At 36.9% G+C, this 21,864-nt stretch overlaps 3 protein-coding genes across 8 annotated transcripts; all 3 read left to right on the top strand.

The window, feature by feature from the left end:
• The first annotated feature begins 451 nt into the window (after positions 1-451).
• On the top strand, positions 452-6,705 carry LOC112741828 (potassium transporter 11). 3 transcript variants are annotated; one of them, XM_025790953.3, is made up of 9 exons: positions 452-745; positions 1,581-1,751; positions 2,549-2,774; positions 3,192-3,437; positions 3,917-3,967; positions 4,099-4,359; positions 4,475-4,642; positions 4,779-5,033; positions 5,493-6,705. In XM_025790953.3, the coding sequence occupies exons 2-9, from the start codon at positions 1,623-1,625 to the stop codon at positions 6,539-6,541; spliced, it is 2,385 nt and encodes a 794-aa protein (XP_025646738.1). In that variant the 5' UTR covers positions 452-745; positions 1,581-1,622; the 3' UTR covers positions 6,542-6,705. The 3 variants fall into 3 exon arrangements, with proteins under 3 accessions (XP_025646738.1, XP_025646736.1, XP_025646737.1); XM_025790951.3 differs by having other exon boundaries at positions 684-1,002; XM_025790952.3 differs by having other exon boundaries at positions 702-893.
• Positions 6,706-6,840: 135 nt separating this feature from the next.
• Positions 6,841-13,152, top strand: LOC112741829 (potassium transporter 11-like). Of its 4 annotated transcripts, XR_011870817.1 has the most exons (10): positions 6,841-7,105; positions 7,702-7,927; positions 8,598-8,843; positions 8,952-9,002; positions 9,157-9,417; positions 9,523-9,690; positions 10,264-10,518; positions 10,612-10,773; positions 11,962-12,712; positions 12,816-13,152. XR_011870817.1 is itself a non-coding variant. In XM_025790957.3 (9 exons), exons 1-9 carry the CDS (start codon positions 6,977-6,979, stop codon positions 11,967-11,969), a joined length of 1,506 nt encoding a protein of 501 aa, XP_025646742.1. In that variant the 5' UTR covers positions 6,841-6,976; the 3' UTR covers positions 11,970-13,152. The 4 variants fall into 4 exon arrangements, 3 of the variants coding, with proteins under 3 accessions (XP_025646742.1, XP_025646740.1, XP_072070034.1); XM_025790957.3 differs by having other exon boundaries at positions 11,962-13,152; XM_025790955.3 differs by lacking the exons at positions 11,962-12,712; positions 12,816-13,152 and having other exon boundaries at positions 10,612-11,762.
• A 3,784-nt stretch (positions 13,153-16,936) lies between these two features.
• On the top strand, positions 16,937-17,778 carry LOC114925192 (protein FAR1-RELATED SEQUENCE 5-like). The gene is made up of 2 exons (XM_029292446.1): positions 16,937-17,244; positions 17,340-17,778. Exons 1-2 carry the CDS (start codon positions 16,937-16,939, stop codon positions 17,776-17,778), a joined length of 747 nt encoding a protein of 248 aa, XP_029148279.1.
• The last annotated feature ends 4,086 nt before the right edge of the window (positions 17,779-21,864 follow it).

Below are 21,864 nucleotides of genomic sequence, written 5' to 3' on the forward strand. Positions count from 1 at the left end.
TTAGGGATGTCCGATTCAATATTAGAGATATAATCATTAGTGTTACATTTTTCTATTAGTTTAAGCTTTTGGGATGAGTGGTTTCATGACATGGTATTAGAGTTTTAGATCCAAAAAGTCAAGAGTTCAATTATTGGTTAACTTCAAAAACTGATTTTGGGATGAGTAGTTTTATGACATGAGATGTTTATTATTCTTGGTACTCGAATGGTCATGGCCGTATAAATATTTTATTGGCTCCCGGACTTTTAATTTTTTTAAAGTTAAATTCAAAATATCTTAATTAAATTATAAAATTTTATTATTTTAAACAATTCTATTTTTTTGTTAAAAAGTTTACACATATTTAATTAAAAATAAATGAATAAAATCAAAGATGACAAAAATTGACGTAAATGATCTGAGTTTACCGCGCCAACTATAATATGAAAAGACAAAAGAGAGAGAGAGTAATTTTGAAAGTGGATCTCACGTAATTAACTGACGTGAGAGTGAGTGTATATTTTTTTTTCCTGAGAGTATTTTCAGCACCGCTTATTATGAATTTTATTCAAAAGTTTATTACTAAATAATAAAATTTGTATATACAAAAGATGAAATTCAAATTTTAATATTTATTTAAATGGATTAAAAAATTAATTCCTAAACCAACTAAAATTGATCAGTGTATATATTGGTCAGAAGAGAGTGTGTCATGTTTTCAGCAGAAGCGGACAGAATGTGCGCCCAGAGAGAGATGAACAAGGTACTTCTCTTCTTCTTCTTCTTCCGACTCCTATCATGTGTTGATATCTTACGTTCCCCTATTGGTTCTCTCTCTCTCTCTCTCTCTCTCTCTCTCTAACATAAACCGGCCTTCGCCGCTGTCGCGCTTCATCATTGTTTCCTACTTCGTAAAAACCTTCCCCTTTTCTTCTTGTTTTTCGTTTCATTTCTTTGCTTCAATACTTTAAGTCGAAAGGTACCAGGTGAGGTGTGTGAGAGAGGGAGTTGGTTTTTCAGGTGCGGAAAATTTTTTTCTTTTTGAATGATTTGCATTTCTGAGTTATTTCTTCTTCTTCCAGTTGAGAATTTTTCTATAACTGTCTGAAACTTGAGCTAGAATTTTAATCTCTGTCCATGTCTTGATTTTCCTTAATTTATTTTATTCAGAAAATGATATATCAATCACAAAGCTTCAAACTTCTTCGTCTTTTTTTTTTATAGAACAAAATATGCAATCCTAAATTCCAAAACAGCTACTTTTGTGCAAAGTTTGAGATTTAGTATTTTTGGATTGTGCTGACGTTTGATTTACTGTGAAAAAGCTGAGCTGACGTTTGATTTATCGTAAAAAAGTTGAGGTTTAGTATTGATTTTTTGGTTTAGTATTTTTTTTTTCTATTATGGCGTTTATCCCATTCCTATAATCCGAGGCTGTCAATTTTTGACTTTCTCTGTTACTTGTTGACATGGAATCACAAAGTGAACTCCTGAAATAATTCAATTTTGCTTTGTCTTTTTGGATTTTATGAGTTTGGTTTTTGGATCCTGTGTTTGGAATATGCATAAACTTACCATGTACTTTTCTGTTCTCGAAGGCATAGGTCTTGTTATTGAAGTTTTGATAAAGGAAAAAGAAAATGGCTTCAAGATTAGGTAGTGATGATGATGCTGATAATAACAAAGGTAGCATGTGGGCTTTGGAGCAAAAGCTGGATCAGCCAATGGATGAAGAAGCTGCAAGGCTAAAAAATATGTACAGAGAAAAAGTAAGATATGCAAACTAATTTTTCATGTTCTTCTTTCTCTTTCTAATTTACTGAATTGGAATTCTATTTGTTTTCTGGGAAAACTGAAAAAGTATCCAGTCTTTCCTAATTAGTAATTAGCCTTTAATTAACTTTCTTAATTAATTTATGGAATTGAGAAATTAATGGTATACAATTGAATAAGTGCCTTATTTATACTTTCGTTTTTCCCAATTGTATTTTTCGTATTATAGGAAAAACAATACAATTGAGAAAAAAATGCTATTCTTACTACGTTTTAGTGATATGCTGTTTTAACTAGGTAGTATAGTAGATATGCTTGTGCTATACTTTGAAAAGCGTTGTGTCGAAAATTCTAGTAAAACATGTAAATATTTTATTAGAATTATGGATGTGGTTCAACTGGGTTTAAGCCTAGTGAAAGGGGCTAGTCCCTTGTACAATGTGGCAAACTGCGGTTCGATTCTTAATTAGGAGAGGTGCCTACGTGTTGTGTGTGTGTGTGATCAATCATCAAACAAGATTTCCTTCATTGGAGGGTACCTGTGAGAATTATTCTTTCAAGAAAAGAAAAACAATCATGAAGGTGGAATTTAATTCTAGAGCATTTTTCTCATTTTGAAATCATATACTTAAAAGAAACTCAAGCACAAATCTAAATTCTAAGTAGTAGAAGAAGAAATTCAGATTTCTACATGATGTTTTGGGTAGAAGTTCAATCTGGAAATCTTCATTCCAGATCCACCTACTACTATTTGGTATTAAGTTCCTTGTTAATGCTGTTTTCATTTGCACAGAAATTTTCTGCGCTGTTGCTTCTTCGGCTTGCATATCAGAGTCTTGGTGTGGTTTATGGAGATTTGGGAACTTCCCCTTTGTATGTTTTCTACAATACATTTCCTCATGGAGCTAAAGATCGAGAGGATGTTATCGGAGCTCTTTCTTTGATTATATACTCTCTCACACTAGTGCCACTCCTCAAATATGTTTTTATTGTATTGAGAGCAAATGACAATGGCCAAGGTATAGATTATTGTCCAGGTTTTATAGTGACATCTATTCATGTACTGCCAAACAATCGGAAGTGGTTGTTATTTTCACACTTATTATGTAAAAAGAAAACTATTTTTGTTTTTGTGGCATCACATGATTGGTTGTCAGAAAAAAAACTTCATTACAAAGATAGTATACAGAAATTAAACTCTAAGGAACTTCATCTAGTATGATAAGGCCTGGCGGATACCAATATGTCTTAATACCACACATTTCACCTTCTGAATATATGACATTTTATTTTGAAGTTAACCTTTTTAATTAAAAGCTAAGTTGGTTCTTTGACAAGTAAAATATACTGCTATATCCATTTTTAAGACATTTCATGATAGCTTAGCTTTGTTGAGCTGCAACTAATTCTTATTGAGCTTTATATCTGTGGACCAGGTGGAACATTCGCTCTCTACTCCTTGCTTTGCCGACACGCAAACCTTAAAATCATTCCCAACCAGCATCGTACTGATGAAGAGCTCACCACATATAGTCGGGCTACAATCCATGAAAGGTCATTTGCTGCAAAAACCAAAAGATGGCTTGAGACACACGCATTTAATAAAAACTCCATCCTCATGCTTGTCCTTGTTGGTACCTGCATGGTGATAGGAGACGGGATTCTTACGCCTGCTATATCTGGTATGCGTTACCTGATCTTGTTCCTAATTTCTTGCTATTTATTGCCAATGACTCACTAGTAAAGTGGCACAAGCAATTAAGAAAGAGGTGTTCATGGGGCCGAAGGTCTTGTGTAGGCTAGGTGGTGGGAAACAAAGCACTGATTAATCAGGGCCCTCTTCACTATGAAGTTCTTTCGTATTTAACATAAGCTTAAAGCTTGGGAAGGGCCTTGATGCATGGCCTTAGGTCTGGTTGGGAAATAGATTATTTAAGCACTAATTGTAAAAATAAGAATTATCACTTCTTCGATATGAAAATACACCTTGGAGGATCTGAAGCATCTTAAAAGTAAACATGTTAGAAAAAACGTATAATGTGGGTGATTTTAAGATTAATCAATTAATTTGATTTTATTCATTTATTTACTTTTATATTGCATATTTTTTAGTGGATCTTAAGTTTATGCAAGACATATGTAACTATATGTTCTATTGCAGTTTTATCTGCTGCTGGAGGCATCAAGGTAAATCGCCCCGATGTGGATAGTGGTATGGTACTACTCTTGTATAAGTGCATTTTACTTCAATTTCTACCACTTTGTGTAACTAGCATTCAAGTTTCAGCTGGTTTGTTTTCCTGAAAGGATTTTCTTTTCTGTTGCTGCCTTGCTGAGTTATAGGCGTAGTTGTGCTGGTTGCTGTTGTAATACTAGTCGGGTTATTCAGCTTGCAACATTATGGTACGGATAGAGTTGGTTGGCTCTTCGCTCCAATCGTCTTGCTTTGGTTTCTGCTAATTGGAGGTATCGGTATGTACAACATATGGAATTATGACAGCAGTGTTCTAAAAGCATTTTCGCCTGTCTATATATATCGGTATCTAAGAAGAGGAGGGAGAGAAGGTTGGACTTCCCTTGGTGGTATCTTGCTTAGCATAACAGGTGAATTCATTTTTTATTGCCATTGTATCCTCATCCTGGAGAATATTTCAGAATTAATAATAAAGTGAAGTGCATTGTTAACTTGAACTCGACAACCGGTGATCATTTATTTCAGGGACGGAGGCTCTTTTTGCCGACTTAGCTCATTTTCCAGTCTCATCTGTACAAATTGCATTCACTCTAGTTGTGTTCCCTTGCCTTCTTTTAGCATATTCTGGACAGGCCGCCTACCTTCTATTAAACTTGGATCATACGAAAGATGCTTTCTACCGTTCTATTCCAGGTTTGTCTTAGATTGCTTTAAAGCTTCTATTGAGAGTATAAGACATGTCAAATTTTGCATTAAATTCTTTTGTTTACTGCTATGCCATTTCATGCCCGAAAGTGACTGCCTGATATATGAATCCTCTGCCGTGCAGAAAAAATCTACTGGCCCGTATTTGTCGTAGCAACAGCAGCAGCTATTGTAGCTAGCCAGGCTACAATAACAGCAACCTTTTCAATTATTAAGCAAGCGCTAGCTCACGGCTGTTTCCCACGAGTCAAAGTTGTACATACATCAAAGAATTTCCTTGGCCAGATATATATTCCAGACATGAATTGGATCCTTATGATTCTTTGCATCGCTGTTACGGCTGGGTTTAAGAATCAAAACCAGATTGGAAATGCATATGGTATGTTTCTTTCTGAGGTTAAATGTGTGATGCATATTTTGGCACATTTTTTTCTTCCTAGAAATTTACATTATTAAAAAGAACAGGGCTAGGAGGATACCAAGAAATATACAAGTTCTAGCAGTATTATGCATGCATCTCGTCTGTCAAAACCTTTATTGTGCGAGCAGACTCCCAATTTGGTCTTTGGCAGCTTTTGCATCAGATAGTCTTGTCCTTCACTGTTTTTCTATTATACTCGAAGTTTCTAACCATGTAAAAAGGTGGTCCAAATTTTCTCTAGAATTAGAAAATGACGATTGTAATGAAAATGGTGAAGGATGAGATTGTCCAATGCAAAAGTCATGACTTGTCAATAAGACCAAGTTGGGGGTTTACTCTTATTATGCGTATTAATTATTAAATCATTTATTGCTACGTCTTGATCTAAAATCTCATATATATGCAATGTCACTACAGGTACTGCTGTTGTGTTGGTCATGCTGGTTACAACACTGCTCATGATTTTAATCATGCTGTTAGTCTGGCACTGCCATTGGATTCTTGTCGTCATTTTCACACTCACATCGTTGGTTGTGGAATGCACATACTTCTCAGCTGTACTATTCAAAGTTGATCAAGGTGGTTGGGCACCGCTTGTAATTGCTGGAGTATTTTTCATTATAATGTATGTTTGGCATTATGGTACCCTGAAGCGCTACGAGTTTGAAATGCATAGTAAGGTCTCAATGGCATGGGTTCTTGGCCTCGGACCGAGTTTGGGACTTGTCCGTGTCCCTGGAGTTGGATTAGTATACACAGAGCTTGCAAGTGGAGTACCACACATCTTTTCCCACTTCATCACCAACTTACCAGCCATCCATTCTGTGGTGGTTTTCGTGTGTGTCAAGTATCTTCCTGTCTACACCGTTCCAGAAGAAGAACGATTCCTTGTAAAGAGGATTGGCCCCAAGAACTTCCACATGTTCCGGTGTGTGGCACGGTATGGCTATAAAGATCTGCACAAGAAAGATGATGATTTTGAGAAGAAACTATTCCATAATCTTTTTGTGTTTGTTAAGCTCGAGTCGATGATGGAAGGATTCTCTGATTCTGATGAGTACAGTTTGTACGGCCAGCAAACAGTGGAGTCTAGAGATGCTGTGTTGAACAACAACAATAATGACAACACAGCTTCCTCAAATGTTGACTTGTCAATTTCGACAGTAGATTCAATAGTACCAGTTAGATCTCCATCACCTGTGAATATCACTGTACAGTCATCCGATCGTGTAAGCAGCCACACTGAGGTTGATGAACTCGAATTCTTGAACAACTGCCGGGATGCCGGGGTGGTCCACATACTAGGAAACACAGTTGTGAGAGCAAGGAGGGATTCAAGATTCTACAAGAAAATAGCTGTTGATTATATATATGCATTCCTTAGGAAGATATGCAGGGAGCATAGTGTGATTTTCAATATTCCTCATGAGAGTCTCCTAAATGTTGGTCAGATTTTCTATGTATAGTGCCTCTTCCATTCCTCTTAAGATGTATCATTTGTGATATTTCCTTTTTGTGCACAGTTGAGAATATTATAGGATATGAACGCATTATGCATTTAATAGTTAAGTTTTGTATGTATTATTTTCTTTGAAATATGAATAATAAATCATCATTTTTTTTGTAATTATATATTGACTTTTATCATTTTACTATTTTTAGGATTTGCAATTATCTATCATTTTTTTTTCTTTTTACTGGAGCATTTGCAGTTACCTATTAACTTGAAATGCTTGTTGGTTAGTTTAGAATGTAGAGTGCACTCGTTTATGATTAAAACTGAATCTGATGCACCTTTTTCAATCTGTAAATGGTGTTAAGCTTTTGTCGATTGATTAAAATTTTCTCCTCACTCGTCTGGAAAAGAAAAAGGAGTTTATCTATCCACTTCAGATTCATTTATGCTGACAACAAACGAAGCATATGGGAGTAACCTAAAGAAAAAGGGTAGCATGTGGGCTTTAGATCAGAACCTCGATGAGCCTATTGATGACGATGCTGTGAGGATCAGAAATATATCCAAAGAAAAAGTAAGCTTTTTCTCTCTTTTTCATATTCCTCTTCGTTTCTCTTTCTCTTCCCCAGTTGGATTTTCGTTTTATTTGAAAAACTATGAAATGTCTAAAACCTATCTTGTCTTGCTTAATTAAATAAATCTTTTTTTTTCTTTCCTTTTTTTCTGGACCAATTCCTTAATAAATTGATGGAATTGAATGATAGCATTTCTGGTTTATCAATCAGCATTCAATACTATAGATATAGAAATTCAAAGATATGTTATTTCAATTAGGTACTACAGTAGATATATGCTTGTGCCATGCTTGCAAAAGGGTTCATGTTGAAAAATCTTAAAAGGAAAGAGGTTAAATTATTCAATATAATTATTTTGAATGTGAACCATTGGGGTATAGGAGCATACCTTTTATATAATAGTTTATTTCAAATATTCCAAAGAAATTCAAGCACAAACCTAAATTCTAAGTAGACTAAAATTCAGATTTCTACATATTGTTCTGGGTAAAATTTCAATCTGGAAATCTTGATTCCAGATCCAATTACAAGATATTGTACTGGCTATTAGTATTTTCTATTAAGTTCCTTGTTAATTCTGTTTCCATTTCTACAGAAATTTTCGGCTCTGTTAATTCTTCGGCTTGCATATCAGAGTCTTGGTGTGGTTTATGGAGATTTGGGAACTTCCCCTTTGTACGTTTTCTACAATACTTTTCCTCATGGTGCTAAAGATCAGGAGGATGTTATTGGAGCCCTTTCTTTGATTATATACTCACTTACACTGGTGCCGCTCATCAAATACGTTTTTATTGTATTGAGAGCAAATGACAATGGCCAAGGTATAGATTGCTGCAGTAGATTTTCGTTATTCAATTTATGTACAGTAATAGATTTTGTTATTCAAATGACAATGACCAAAACCAACTTGGGTTGGTTGAGTAGTCAGCTCACTCGTACGCTTAAACAAGTATTAGTGGTTTGAATCTCGTCTTGTGTATTAAGCAACTCATTGGCTAACGGTGGATCCTTAAATAGAGCTACGATATGTGACGGATTAGTCATCAGTCTGCTGGACTGGGAGATACTGTGGAAAACCAAAAAATAAAAGATGACAATGGCCAAGGTATGCACTGGTGTTCTTGATGTTAAAAAGTGGTTTGGTGTGGTTTTGGTTTGGGTTGTGAACACTAGTGTAGACCTTGGCCATTGTTAAAAATCTTACACGTAGATTCATGTGGTGGATCTGAAAGGTTGCTAGTTACTTTTGCTGATTTGGCTATAGATAATTGAGTATTTGTATCTGAAATTTCTTTATTCACAATGATAATATCTTGTTGATGTACCTATCTGAATTTCCATTTTGAAGCTAACATTTTAAGTAGAAGCTAAGTGGATTCCTTGATAAGTAAAATATATTGATATTCCCATTTAAGCCATTTCAGATAGAAATGTCTGTTTGGCATTGCTGAGCTGCAACCAAGTTTTACAGAGCTTACATCTGTGGACCAGGTGGAACATTTGCTCTCTACTCTTTGCTTTGCCGACACGCCAACATTAAAATCATTCCCAATCTGCATCGTACCGATGAAGAGCTCACTACATATAGTCGGGCCACCATCCACGAAAAGTCGTTTGCTGCGAAAACTAAAAGATGGATAGAGGCACACCAATATGCTAAAGACACTATCCTGATCCTTGTCCTCATTGGTACCTGCATGATGATTGGGGATGGGATTCTTACCCCAACTATTTCTGGTATGTGCTCTGTTTGCACTTGATCTTCTTGTTCCTGTATAGTTTATAGTTCTGTGAATGTGAACTTTCTTGATATTTATTCTAACTAGATAAGGTTATCTATTGCAGTTTTATCTGCAGTTGGTGGCATCAAGTTAACTATCCCTGATGTGAAAAATGGTATGGTACTACTCCTAAATACTCTTGTATCAATGCAATTTTTTATTTTTACTTTATTTCTCAATGCATTTGCCATGTGTAACTAATATCAGAGTTTAAACTAGTTTGCTTTTGCTTTGTTGAAAAGATTTTTCTTTTTGATGTGGTGTTTCAGAAGTGGTAGTGCTGGTTTCTGTTGCAATAATAGTTGGGTTATTCAGCTTGCAACATTATGGTACGGATCGAGTTGGTTGGCTCTTTGCTCCAATTGTCTTGCTTTGGCTTCTCCTAATTGGAGCTATTGGTATATACAACATATTGAATTACGATCGCAGTGTTCTAAGAGCATTTTCTCCGGTCTATATCTATCGGTATCTAAAAAGAGGACGGCGAGAAGATTGGACTTCCCTTGGTGGTATCATGCTCAGCATAACAGGTTAATAATTCAGTTTTCATTGTTGTTCAATGATGATATCCTCCTTATACATCATATTTCAGAATTGTTCATGTGAACTTAACACTGCTGTTTGATTCATTTCAGGAACCGAAGCTCTTTTTGCTGACCTGGCTCATTTTCCAGTCTCATCTGTACAAATTGCATTTACTGTTCTTGTATTTCCTTGCCTTCTCTTGGCGTACTCTGGACAGGCCGCCTATCTTCTGAATAACTTGGATCATACGCAAGATGCTTTCTATCGTTCTATTCCAGGTTCGTCATAGTATTAAAATTTCTATTTCTATGGACACGTGGTGTGAGAGAGGGCATTACCATCTGATTTGATAGTATGGCTGAAAAATAGTGCAGATTTTGATGAATGACTTCGTCTGTAAAAGTTACAAAATGTAATACTTTATGTCAAAAATGTAAAAAGAGCATGTGACATGTATTTGCACACCTATATACAATGTTAAAACCTGTATTCTTTGTTTATCAGGATAGTCATTGAAATCAATTATTCATGTGGGATCCAGAGACTGGGTTGTGGAGGCATTAAAATTAGTGTCATCAAGATCACAGCATAATTGACATTGTTGCTCATATGATGAGTAGTTTTCTTAAAAAGTAGAATTTGATATCGAATTTAGCAGTAAATTCATTTGTTTCACTGCCAAACCTTCCTTGTGCCTAAAGCATTGTCTTATTCTGATGTTTATGTGAATGCTGTGGAGATAAAACTATAACAAAATTCTATATTTCTTTCTTAGAATGATGCACATTTGCTTCTTCATTTCTTCATTTAGCACTTTAATGTTTGTTGTTGGTTACCTTTTTGCACCGCAGACAAAATGTACTGGCCGGTATTTGTTGTGGCAACAGGAGCGGCTGTTGTTGCAAGCCAGGCTACAATATCTGCAACCTCTTCAATTATTAAGCAAGCCCGTGCTCATGGCTGTTTTCCGCGAGTCAAAATCGTACATACTTCGAAGAAGTTCCTTGGCCAGATATATATTCCAGACATCAATTGGATCCTTATGGTTCTCTGCATCACTGTTACTGCTGGGTTTGAGAATCAAAGCCAAATTGGAAATGCATATGGTAAGTATTTCGTTGCCTAATGGCGCGCGTCATATTTTTCGCACATTTAAGATCTTGTAGTGAAGAGAGTAACAACATTTCTTGTTGTGATAGGTACTGCTGTTTTGTTTGTGATGCTGGTAACAACATTTCTCATGATATTAATCATGATATTAGTGTGGCACTGCCATTGGATCCTCGCCATCATTTTCGCTGGCGTATCACTTCTCGTGGAGCTTTCATACTGCTCTGCTGTGCTATTCAAAGTTGATCAAGGTAGTTGGATACCCTTTTTAATTGCTGGAGCATTTTTCATTGTCATGTATGTATGGCACTACGGTAAGCTGAAACGATACGAGTTTGAAATGCATAGTAAGGTCTCAATGGCATGGGTTCTTGGCCTCGGACCGAGTTTAGGACTGGTTCGAGTCCCCGGAGTTGGACTAGTATACACACAACTCTCAAGAGGAGTACCACATATCTTTTCACATTTCATAACTAACTTGCCAGCTATACATTCCGTTGTAATTTTCGTGTGCGTTAAGTATCTTCCTGTCTACACTGTCCCGGAAGAAGAACGGTTCCTTGTCAAGAGAATTGGCCCCAAGAGTCTCCACATGTTTCGCTGCGTGGCGCGATATGGCTACAAAGATCTCCACAGGAGAGATGATGATTTTGAGAACAAACTCTTCGAAAGTCTTTTCTTGTTTGTCAAGCTTGACTGCATGATGGAAGGATGCTCGGATTCAGAGAATTACAGTTCGTATGAGCAAACACCGGCCGAGTCCAATAACAATAACGAGAATACACATTCATCGAATATGGATTTGTCAGTTATGTCAGTAGATTCACTAGAATCTGATAGATCTGAATCACATGGGAATATTGCTTCACGGCCACCTGAGGTCGACGAACTCGAGTTCTTGAACAAATGCCGGGATGCCGGGGTGGTTCACATTCTTGGAAACACAGTTGTGAGGACGAGGGATTCAAGATTCTTCAAGAAAATAGCTATTAATTTTATATATGCATTCCTTAGGAAGATATGCAGGGAAAATAGTGTGCTTTTCAATATTCCTCATGAGAGTCTCTTAACTGTTGGTCAGATTTGCTATATATAGTGGCCCTTTACCTCCTGTTTTATGCAAATGTAGAATAAAATACTGGGAACACATCCCATGAGATTTTTGAATATATTATATGTTGATATATTCTTTTTTATTATAATATAAAAATTGATAGGAAATAAATGTTTCACTGGACAACATGAAGTTTTATATTAGATTGTATGGATGGAGCAGAACTTGCTACGAGGTTATGAGCAGAATATGTATTAGACTACATGGGGATAGTCATATTGCTAGGAGGCTTTGATATATGGTATAAAATTTAAATTACATTGAATGTGTATGAAATTTAAATTTTTTTAGTCGAAATTTTACATAATTTTGTTTGGCTTTTCAGGGTGGTAGGATCATACGCACAAGAAAAAATATACTCGAACGTCCCAACAAGCTAGCTAGGTCATCCCTCACACGAGCACACTGGTACGCCCCAACAAACTAGTCAGGCCATTCTTCACACGAGCCGGTTTTGGTAATGTAGCCTACATGCTTGAGTGGGATTATGATTGGATGCTGGTGTTTTCTATCGAGAGGTGGCTTCCGGAGTCACATACTTTTCATTTGTTTGGGAGAGATGACAATCACCCTATAGGATGTAACTTATCAGTTAGGACTTTGGACGGAAAGAGATTCTGTTAGTGGCTACATAAAAGGGTGGGAGATGTTCTATGATGGACGTAGCAGGGAGGATTTATGTATGCAATTGTTAGGAGTCGTAGCGAAGTCTGCTGGCAAATAGGATCAGAGTAAGTGGGTTGTCAACCTATTCTGGTTCCGGGTGATAGTAAGTCAAGATTTAGATGAGGATTCCATGTAGGAGCGACATATGCAGTACATTCGAGGGTATATCATGCAGATCATAGGAGGTATCTTTTTTTTCGGATGCGTCAAACTCCCGAGTCGACATAAGGTGGCTCCCACTTTTAGACTCCAGATGTCTTGGGATTCTACTGTTCTGCCTTTCTTTACCAGCAGATGTGTCGGGTGATACATAGCAAGTAGCGAAACTTGGGTGGCTACAGTGATTTGCTCCTTTTTTGGACGTATCATCGCATCATTCCATGTCGACCCCAAAGATTTGACGAGCAAAGGTTTTTATTGACACAGAGTCATTTAGTATTTTTTATTTATTTCGTTGTTCTCAAATCTATCGACTAAGAATGTGTAATTTATGAGAATTAATGGGGTTTGCAGGTGGTTGGAATACGAGCCAGTTAGGGTTCGTGAGGAGACTAGGATGAGGATTTGATTCTCAATAGTATTAGGGTGAACAATGTAAGTAATCCATATATTGTTGCCCTCAGGTGGCATATTTAGATCGGATTTGGATCTTCTAAATTTTGAAACTCACTTTAAAGTGCCAAGTATGATCTATCACTATTTATTTTATAGGTGGGACCAAGAGAAAACACGAAAGAGAAAATATTCAATGATGAGAGATTTAACTTTATCCTCTAAAGTGAAAATCTAAAATTTAGAGGATCCAAATTCATTTAGATCAATTATCAATCTCATAATGTTCTTTTTCAAAGTCCCACTTGACTGAGTGTCATCACCAATCTCGGAAGAACTTCCCTCACATAGATCAACCAGATAAACAAATAATTACAAAATATGAATTCTGAAGAAATAATTGTGCCAATTCCTGATTAATTTTACATCACCATCATCACATAGTCGATACCTATGCCAAACAAATAAAAATAACGCTATTAAACAGATTAGCAAAACAAAATTATCAATTAATTGATATCTATTTAAATAATACATTTTATAATAAAAAGTATTATCTGCTTCTATTGGATATTTGTAGTAAATTTTTTTCACACGCTTTCTGTGTGCTGACCAATAGCATGTAGAACAAGATTACTCAGTGTCACCATACAACTCACATCTGGTGGCATGTCAATAAATATAGGTCGAGGAGAACAAAATATAATAGATTCATTATAATCCAATAATATTTTTCTATCATCATGAATTGCTAATAGCGGCTTTCGAGCCATTTTACAAATAAAAAAGTAAGAGAAGAAGGTAAAAGAGGTAAAGAAGTGAATTTCTGTTAGTGCGAATGAATTCACCTCATACTCATTGTATATATCGTTGGGATTTGTGACAGTTTGCCTAATGTCTAGATGAACTAATTGGTGGAGCATGCAGTTCGCCTATATATTAGGCGAACTATAGAAAAAAAAACGAATACTAGTAATTAAAGCCATTTTAATTTCATCTAGAAAAAGTACAAAAAAAAGATATGTTAAAATAACAATTTCATATGTGATTTTCCGTTTTAGGCACAATTTCATCTGTGATTTTAATTTCATCTTTAGGATATAAACTCCACATTATGCCATTAATAGTAATCAAATTTAGGCCAGTCCTGCAGTGTTTTTCATTTTGTCAGCTATGTATGTTGATCTAAAGGCAGAGAGATGCAGAACCAGAGTCATTGATCTTCTAATGAAATCAACCATGGAGATCGAATCTGGAGACTAATGAAGAGAGATGGAAGCAACAGACTTTGGGAGGCGCGAGGAGCATCGGACGGTGAGATGAGTTCAATGGTGTGGTCAATTATGCAAAACGACATTGGCAAAATGACTGAAAAGGATAAAAACAATGCGGATGAAGAAGAATCTGATGGCTTACGGTGACAACAGCTTCAACCTTCAGGTGGCAAGCAAGGGCGCATGCAGCGGCGGCTGAGGGTGGAGTTTGATTCAATCAATTCTGAATGCCCGACATGACGCAGAAGATGGTGTGATCAGTGACACATGAAAGCGTCGGAAATTGGCTTGGAATGCGTCTAGAAAAAACAAGGCAAATGGAGGCGGACAGGAAATTTCTGGCAGCGTGTGGCAGCTCGTCTGTCATAATAACGCGGTGAGGTTTGATTTGTGGAACTCGGGACATCGTGAAGAATCAGAATATGTTTTCAATGACGAAAAATATTGTCAAAAAGTGACCGAAAAAGGAGGGAAAAACAGTGTAGGAGAGAAAAAATGGTTATCGTAATGGAAAAAAAAGGAAAAGTATGAGGAGCCAATACCCTTATTGTACAATGCATACAACGAGGTTTAATTGAAATTAAATTAAATTAAATTATGGGTAATTAATTAATTTTGATTTATTTCTAATTTGAAATTTAAAACAAATTAGGATTACCGTCAGTTATAGAATCAAAACAACGACCTCCCTCTTTCAAGACGGCAATACCTCCATGCTCTCGATTTCTTCGTGAATCTCGCCGTTTCAACCCCACCACGATCACCTACTGCCGTCTGCGTCTGTTCCCACCGCCCTCTCGTCCGCACAGTCCACCGCGCAGCACTGCGTTCCGTTCGTTTGCAGGATATTTGCGCCGACGCAGCAACCCAGACCTCCAGCAAGGACAATGCGCAACCGGAGTGCCTTCTTCCCGATGTCGACGTCGCAAGACGAACGTGTTTCAAGTGTGTGTCCTCCTTCATGCACACCACCGAGCCGAAGTTTCTTAATCGAGTGCGATATGGTTGAACCGCTTGGTTGTGTTCCATCTGCCGTTGCAGAGAATTTATCAAATCAACATGAAAACTTATTCAGCAATGTCGTCGTCGACGGTGAGAAGTCAAACAAGGTGATCAACTTATGATAAAAAAAACATTGATAATGGGTGGTTATTTTTCAAATAATTTAGATTTTAAATCGCAATGTAAATGGGGTGTTTATTTTTATGATTAATGCAGTATCCAGATGTGATCGATGAGTTGTGATTCAACTAAATTTGTGATTGTTTTATATTGAATGGTATGATTATATGTTTGGAGAATTTGCATATATTAATTAATCATTTCATGCTTGTACGACTGTTTTTAAATGGTATGGTATCCTTATATGCAGGAAGCATATTTTAGGCTTATATGTGTATATGATTGTATGCTTCCTGCATATTATATGGCATGCTTATATGCTAACTATCCTATTATATTCTTATTTGTCATGTAGATGAGCTTATATGCTTATATGAATGATGAAATTGCATAAATTAATTAGTTGGTATGCTTATATGAATGCATTATAATGTATGGTATGCGTATATTCTTCATACATAATGGTCATTGCATGAATTAAAAAGCAACTATAGGGTGATGCAAGCGCTGAAATCAATGTCTAAATTAACGTGTATGGTAATTGTATTTACTGCATGGTAATCATGAAATGCTTATATGAATGTTTTATAATGACATGGTATCCTTATATGCTCCCTGCATATTTTGTATTTATATGCTCATATGCTTCCTGCATATTATGTGTATTTTGTATTTATATGCTCATATGCTTCCTGCATATTATGTGATATGCCTACATGCTTCCTGTATATGATTTTCTTATTTTTCATGCTGACGGGTTTATATGCTTATATGTGTGCTGAATTTGCATAAATTCACTAATGATATGCTTATATAAGTGGTTTATAATGAATGGTGTGCTTATGTTCTCCTTGCATGTGTAGATAAGAATTTATGTATATAATTATACATGATGGTCATTGAATGAAAAAAGAAGCAACTAAAGGGTGATGCAGGCGCTTAAATAATAGCTAAAATGGAATAAATAATTCTATTACCCATCATTGTCATTTTCATGCAGTTGTTGTTAAGCTAAAATGGGTAGGATGATTAACATGATTTCTAGCTGCTGTTGCGTTTTTGGTGCTTATTTTTGAGGTTTTATTTACATGATATTTAATAAGGATTTTTTTTCTTTTGATTATTGTGTTTCTTTCAGAATTGTAGGCCATGCAACTGTCAGATGTTACAAAGGTTGGAAGTGAAGAGATGGAGCTTGGTGACGAGGTTTTGGACTCTAGTTTAATTTTGTGTAGTCATAATTCGCATGTTTGATTTGATCATTAATGGTAATTATTTTTTTATAATTAATCTAAAATGTAGTTACCGGATCATGGTTGCCTTCAAGAAGACGAGATACCAAGAGTTGGAATGCGCTTTGCGCAGTTACAGATGGCTCATGACTTTTATGTTACCTACACAAAGAAAGTAGGATTTGCAACTAAGATAAGGACGACAACATATGACAATATCACAAAGATGCCCGTTAACCAAGCTATCCACTGTAATCGCGATGGGTTCCATGGATCTCGTGTCAAAGCACCAACGCGGAAGAACACGATTTCAGCTGCTGGGTGCAAGGCAAGGATATATGTGAAGTTTGATAAGGACATGCAAGAGTGAGTTTTGTTCAAGGTTGAGTTGAGGCACTCGCACCCATGTTCAGCGAGAAAGGCAGTGCACTACCATGAGTATAGGCAGCTGACCATGCATGCGAAGTGCGTGATCGAGGATAATGATGAGGCTGGGGGTCCGTCTAACCTGGGATTCTCAGAAAAGGATTTAAGAAACTATATAACAGCAAGGCTCCGAACTAGCAATGTAAATGCGGATGTCAGGGAGATGATGAACTACTTCATGAGAATGAAGGACATCAATCCGAAATTTTTTTACACGGTGAAGTTGGACGAGAAGTGTAAATTTAGGAGTGTAGTATGGGTGGATGTAAGGTGTAAGGCGTCGTATGAATACTACGGAGACGTCGTGTCAGTTGATAGCACCTACAGTACAAACAGGTATGAAGTAGTTAAGTTGGTGTTTTGTCCTTTATTTTTTAAATTCTATCCGATTGTGATTGGGATTTTTTATGTCTAGTTGTTTTTTCTGATAGGCATGGATTACCGTTTATGTCGTTCGTCAGGGTCAACCACCATGGTAAGTCGACCCTCCTCGATTGTGCTTTGCTGGCGAATGAGGAAATCCCAAGTTATGAGTGGATTTTCAGCCAATGGGTGAAGTGCATGGGAACTGCTCCACATCATATCATAACCAATCAATGTCGATCCATTTTCCGTGTGATCAGAAATGCATTACCCGACACACGCCACCGGTGGTGCATCTGGCATATTACGAAGAAGTTACCGCACAAGCTTAGGGGTTACCGCCGGTACAGAGATTTGTATGATGACCTCAATGACATTGTGTGGAACTCTCAGACTGAGGAGTCATTTGAGGATAACTGGTCTGAATTTATAGATGAGTACAACTTACATAACAATATATGGCTGTCAGGTCTGTTAGTGTACGATTACTTTACGCGCTTTAACTGACAATTATTTTGGTATCTGGATTTTTCTTATTTGTAGTAATAAATTTGGTGTAAGGTTTCTTTGCTAAAATTGGGTTTCTTTATTTTCTGTAGACCTGTATGATGACCGACGCATGTAGGTCCCCATATACTTCAAGGGTGAATTTTGGGCTGCCATGAGAAGTAGGCAAATTAAAGGAGTGAGATCATGCACATATTCTATGATGGATTCTTACACAGTAGGAGTAGCTTAGTTCAATTTGTTCACGAATATAACAATGTGCTTGGAATCAAGGAGCAGAGGAAATTGGAGGATGATGCTGCAGACTTGAGGGGGGTTATCCCTTGTGCAATGAGCTCGCCTATGGAGAGACAATTTCAGCAAGAGTACACTACCAGCATATTTAGGGATGTTCAAACTGAGTTCGTGAAGAAGGCTGATTGCAGAGTCTCTGTAGTTGCTGAAGAGGGACCATCGGTGTGCATGAAGGTGGAAGAGGAAAAATTAGTCAACGATACTATTCTCTGCGTTCCATACGATGTCCACTTTGACCGTTCAACACAGGAGGTTCGTTATGAGTGTAATCTTTTCGAGAGTTCAGGTGTGTTGTGCTGTCACTGTCTTGCAATTTTCCATTCGTATAAAGTGTACAAAGTACCTACCTGTTATGTTCTCCCTTGATGGAGCAAGAAAATAAAGCGCAAGCATACGTATGTCAAGAGTAGCCACAATGTCAGTCGGTCGGATGAGAGTCATGTTGCATTCAGGAGACTGTGTGCACACTTCTACAATGTTGCTCAAGAGTTCGTCGGTGATCACGACAAAACAGTATTGCTGCATGCTGCTCTGGAAGAAACAAGGGTCAAGTTGGTTGCGCACCGTGCCAAGAAGAGGTTTGAGAGCGTGGCGGAGACCCACACCAGCATTGGCTCACAGAGTTCAAACGTTGTCAGTGTCATCGATATCCAAGGCCCATAACAGGTCACCACAAAGGGCCGGCCAAAGAGTAAGAGGCTTGGCGCTGCCCTGGAGAAGTCCTTCAAGAATTCTGCTCGGAGGAAAAACAAGAATGCATCCCCGGTACATGTTTGGATTAATCTCGACCTTCCATGTTTATTTGGTATAGTACTATGTAAGAAGATAACTGTTGGCTTTTTTTGTTGTGTTTAGCAGGTTGTTCGTCCGGACGCATCTCAAGATGTAAACCTTGGTGCTGTTGTTGGCCGGAATGTTCCCGAACAAGTTGGTGGTTTCAGGTCTTTGTTAAGCTCCATCAACAAAAGTTAGAATAAGTTGAACAAGGTTGTGCTTGTGTTTATTTTTCATTTCCGTGTTTATAGGGTTCAGATTGGTTTCAATTTATACGATTCAGATTAGTTTTAAGGTTTGTAGGCAGCTGTTGCAAAAGTCCATACGTGATTAATTTCCAGAACCCATTTTTCTTTGGTGAGAATGAACCACTTTACTTTATTAATTTCGTTTACACTGAATGCATAATGATTATAGATGATGGTTATTCTGTAATTTACAAGTTAGGTTAATAAATTTGTACTCGATTGCTCTACGCTATACTATATAGTTTTTTGGTGCATAGCTGTTCGTTCTAGATAGTGACTACAGAGTTTTTTGTTTTTCAAATACTTTGGATGTTCAATTCTATATGTGATCGGATGTTCACTTTCACTTTGAACATGGATGGTTATCCTTGGGTGCTTGTATGTGCAACAATTGGTGGTTATGTTTTAGTTAACTATCACGGTTTCACAAGGTTATTTTACACGGTCATGTGGTATGTAGCTGGTCGTTTTAAAGGGTAATTATGTTGTTATTTTTACCAAGTTATACTGGATGCTCGTTATTGTATCCATTGGGATGTTTAGTTTCTCAGTATTTGTGGATGATTATTTATCGCCTATTTCAACATATACTATCTGTAGCATGCATTCCAAAGAAATCACTGCATTTTGTCTCAACACTAGTGATTTCCTATGTCATAACTTAACATATTCAAGTCAAATCTGAAATACGCAAGAGACATACATGTGATAACACATAACAAAATAGATGTTTGGTTCAATATGCGCAAAGATGGTTACTTTACTAAACAAGATGGATAAATCCAGGAATCTAAGCTGAAAATAAAATAAATCCTTTTAATGTAACATAAAAAATAAATCCTTTTAATGTAACCAAAAAATTTCTCCTGGAAACAAGTCCTTTTAATGTAACATAAATAAATCCCCAGGAATCTAATCAGAAAGTAAAACAAGTATAATATGATAATTAAATTCACTGTAGCTAAACCCAAGTACGCTACTTCTTTATCCCTTTGATCATTGCCCCCTTTGGTAATCCTTCCGCACATTCAATCAATGACCTCGTGCTAGGTGCAGTGAATGGTGATCTAACTTCCCTTTTCTTGTTCCATGATTAATTGCGTCGAACAGGTTTAACATTGTCCTTCAATAATGAAAGAACCTAGTGAACCAATGTATTGTCTGACCCACACACAATGTCTAGCATCAACTCCATCCTGTATGATCTGAGTGAATCATGTAAATAGATTTACCAGGCGAGTTAGTAGTAAGAACTGTTACAGTGATATTTGTTCAAATTGACGCGTGATATATGCCCAAAAGTTTATTGTAGTCACCTCGTCCCATTCATCAAGAGCACGGTCTTCGGTCCAACTTTCTATGAACTTAATAACACAGATGCCACAGTCAAAGCTACAGGCAAATAACATACTTTTGCAATCAGGATGACAAGAATTTTTAATATGGTATGCCCTATGATGGAAAGAAAACTAAAAAGCCTCAAAGTTGAGTTGTAATTTCATTTCACTTGTTCGGTTGCTTTGGAACCCTGGCGTAAGAACGAGATGGGCCGTATGTAGTCCGGACGAATGCAGGAATTGCAATTCTCGCCATGTCCTCAAACACTCTCCCCTGGAAATCATGGAACGAAATCTTCGAACAACATGCTATTGAATTAGATAATATAGCTGTATATTGTATAAAAAGAGTATAGTAGCTTACCACATATGCATCGAGTTTATCCCGTTCATCATCTTGTGGTGCAGAATGCAAGCTGTCGATTATCACTAGGCATTTCGCATTCACCTCAAATGCATATACCCACTAATGGCCCCTCCAACAATTAGGAATTAACCATTGCAGCAAACAGTACATAGGAATGAGTATGTCTCTTAAAAAAAAAACTAGTCAACTCCCTCGACCATGCAAGAACCGGAACATCTTCAAATCAGATGACAGTCACGACATAATTCTTAAAAAAAAAATCATCCGGATGACACAGGAAGCCTAAAGCAACTATTTACTAGGCCTAGGAGACCCACCCAACCCATTTCCAATAGCAAAGTATAGTACATTCAATCAACATAATAACATGGCAAATCTGAAGAGCAAAATATGCAAATAAAAACAACCATATCAATAGTGGGTAACAGTGACCATCCGTTCCAACATTTTACACGTCGTATAATATATCGGAAGTTCAAAGTATTTAAAAAAGATTACAACTCACCCATTTTCTCTTTGCAGCTTCGAGTTTGTCAAAGAACCTAGTATCCTCACTAAAGCTTCGACCAAGACCCGCATAAATTGGTCTTGCACCATCAATAAATGATGCCAGATTATCATTCTGTGTGACTGATTCCTGCAAACCCACACATAGTAAGAATCCTTACAAAATCTGACACATATTGAATCAGTATAGTGTAATTACCAATATGCCTGGACACACGCAATAGAAATCTCGCTTGAATCTAGATGATTTGGTATCGTTGAAGGAGTAGCACATCCATTGAATGACCTACATAATTTATTCAACAAGTGTAAACTAAACACCAATAGAAAGATAGGGAATTAAAATGCATGATTAAGTTCATATACTTACGTAGCTGTTGACCCAACTGCGGGCTTTCAAGGTCTATAAGTCCTTCCTTTGTAATACCATATGTTCCCAGCCTTCATAGGATGCCAAATGTTGCTCTTTGTTCAAGGACGAGTTAAGTATCCATGCTCTGATTTGTTTCTCCTTAGTCTCCCCCTTCTTTATATTTCTTAGACTTGGATGAATTGAATG

The sequence above is a fragment of the Arachis hypogaea genome, chromosome 14, assembly GCF_003086295.3.
Source record: "Arachis hypogaea cultivar Tifrunner chromosome 14, arahy.Tifrunner.gnm2.J5K5, whole genome shotgun sequence".
NCBI lineage: Eukaryota > Viridiplantae > Streptophyta > Magnoliopsida > Fabales > Fabaceae > Arachis > Arachis hypogaea.